The 2,536-nt window shown below is 39.1% G+C and overlaps 1 protein-coding gene across 1 annotated transcript; it reads left to right on the forward strand.

Annotated features, from left to right (window-relative positions):
- Nucleotides 1-25: 25 nt before the first annotated feature.
- AK88_03565 (uncharacterized protein) lies at nucleotides 26-1,465 on the forward strand (the record flags this gene model as incomplete). Its single annotated transcript, XM_012481176.1, has 1 exon — nucleotides 26-1,465. One exon carries the CDS (start codon nucleotides 26-28, stop codon nucleotides 1,463-1,465), a length of 1,440 nt encoding a protein of 479 aa, XP_012336599.1.
- Nucleotides 1,466-2,536: the final 1,071 nt, after the last annotated feature.

Below are 2,536 nucleotides of genomic sequence, written 5' to 3' on the forward strand. Positions count from 1 at the left end.
CATCGAGAAAATATACAACGAGTTAATGAAACTGTACATGTCATTCATGAAAAAGGACAAAGACATGACCAACATGGGATACTACTTCGATGGAAACAGGTATGGAAACAAGTATGGTACCCAGCATTTAAATAGCAGCATGGACATGCGTATAAGCCCCATTATAAGCAACGAAAAGGACAGGTCACAGTATATGAGTAGAAAAAATGCAAACAGAGGACCTGTATTGTATGGCCTATTGGACGACGAACAAGGAGCAAACCTCCGCCTAAAAGGTGACTCCCTATACAAAAAAATAAACGTATTTGATAGTCAAATGAATAATGAGTTAGAAGAAGAATATGATGAGGATGAGTTCTCAGATGATGATTCAGAATATGATTTAGAAGATGATGACTACGAGGACGATTACCACCTCTTCGACGATGACGACGAGGATGACAAGTTGAATACCTACGAAGGACCCAACAGAAACATGCGTACAAGAGGGGAAAAAATGATAAAGGCAGAGCTACCAAAAGATGTAAACAAACCTGTAACAACAGATATACCAAATGAACTAAAAGAATTTCTGAAAAATGGAATGGACAAAAATGTATTCGACGAATGGTCGAATCATGTTAATTTGAAACCAATAGACACAACGCAGAACGGTAGCGAAAATACACAGCTGACACTCAACGAACAGATAGTCCAATCAATTCTAAAGGATGAGGTCGTCAATAGAGCGGAAGCAAACACGCAGTTAATAAATCTCAACGCGTGGAAAGATGTATCACAATTGAATAGCGAACTCAATGATGCGAAAAATAAGCATAAGGATAAAAAAAACGAACATGAGCAAAAAGCTACTGAAATGAGACAGCTCGAAGAAGAAATTAATGAAATCCAAAAACAAATTGAAAATGTGGAACAGAACAGGAACGTTCATGCTGACCCGAATGAAGAGTACAGACACCTGTTTTTTCTGTACCCACAAAATAAAATGGTCCACGAGGAAGAAAAAAAAGGACTCCTCATGGAGCTGCAACATAAATATAAAATCAAAGTGGAAGAAAAGCAAAATCTGCTTGACCACATGCATAAGGTGAAGAATGAAATGCAGCGCGCGGCCGACCAGGTGATCGTCCTGTGCGCAAGTATTATAGCCAAGGAGCAGGCAGAGAAACATAAGGAAAAAGTAAACCAGCCGTCTGGACAACAGCCGTCGCTGGAAACCAAAGCGGAAGAGCAGCTACCAAATATGTCGAACCTGTTAAACTCACCACAAGTACCGCCAACACCATCGCTAGCATCGCTACGGGCTCAACTGAAAGGAGCATGCCTTCCGGCGTGGGTAGAGGAATTGCCAGAGCAAGTCAAAATTAGTATTCTATCCGATTTGCAGCAAAAACTTGGAATGATGGATTCCAAAATAAACCCACAAGGAGAAAATATTGAACAACACCTGAACTATGCCTACTGATGGATAGTTGTTCCAAACGGCGTCTACGCGCCAAGCGTCACACGCCTTAATGGAAAACCTAATTCGATTCTGTTATGTGTGCACCCTTGAACTTTTGTTCCTATGAAAAAAAAAAAAAAAAAAAAAAAAAAATACTTGCTCTGTAAGTACACAAATTTGATATAATAAAGAATTTTTCTTCTATTGATTCGAGGGAAGTTGAGGATTTACTTTTTTTTTTTTTTTTTTTTTTTTTTTTTTTTTTTTTTTTGTTTTTGTATATCTCTTCAACTTTTTGCTCATATGAGCACTTTTGTTTTCACACTCGCGGTCGAAACCTCCTATTTTGTTTTTTTTTTCGCCCCCTTTTCAAAATGGTGTGTTAACGTATTTTAAATCCCATGTTTTATAAATATTAGTTCCTAAATTCTTTTTGTTTTTTTTCTTTTTGGTTTCATGCCTTCTGTTTGCATGACAACGCATAACAGCACACATATCACTTACTCATTCCGTGGAATTCCATTCCAATAAACGAGAAAAATTATTTTGACTTAGCTAATTACCACCTCCCTGGGCGTTCCACAGGCACTTCGCTCCTCGCTGTTATTCTTTACCAATGGCTGTTAAGTACTTGCATACGTCATTTATTCCGCTTTTTGTCCCAGTCTACCCTCGCGCTTTTTCCTTTTTTTTTAACCACTTTTGTCATGATGACGCTCCGCACAAAAGTGTGCTTCATGTTTTTTTTTTATGGGGGCAAATGTTAAGATTGCGAATGGGTTGGACGGGTGTTAAAAGTGAAGCTTTTTGTGCCCCTATGTACGCGTCGCCCTGCACGCCAAATATACCGCTTAAAGGCATGCGTGCAAAACAATATTCCAAATAGGGGCAGGGTGCGCAACAAAGTGGACAGGCTGATGAATACACGTATGCACCGCGCGCCGACATAATGTGCGCAGGTGAATTTTAGGCAGCCTCTCTCAGTTGTGTGTTAATTGGTTGCACGCGCGGGCCAGGCAACAAGAGTTGCAATTATTTTGTTTCGCTTTATTCTGTTTTTTCTTTTTTCTTCTTTCTTTTTTTTTTTTTTTT

This window comes from Plasmodium fragile, assembly GCF_000956335.1.
Source record: "Plasmodium fragile strain nilgiri unplaced genomic scaffold supercont1.42, whole genome shotgun sequence".
Classification (NCBI taxonomy): Eukaryota; Apicomplexa; class Aconoidasida; order Haemosporida; family Plasmodiidae; genus Plasmodium; species Plasmodium fragile.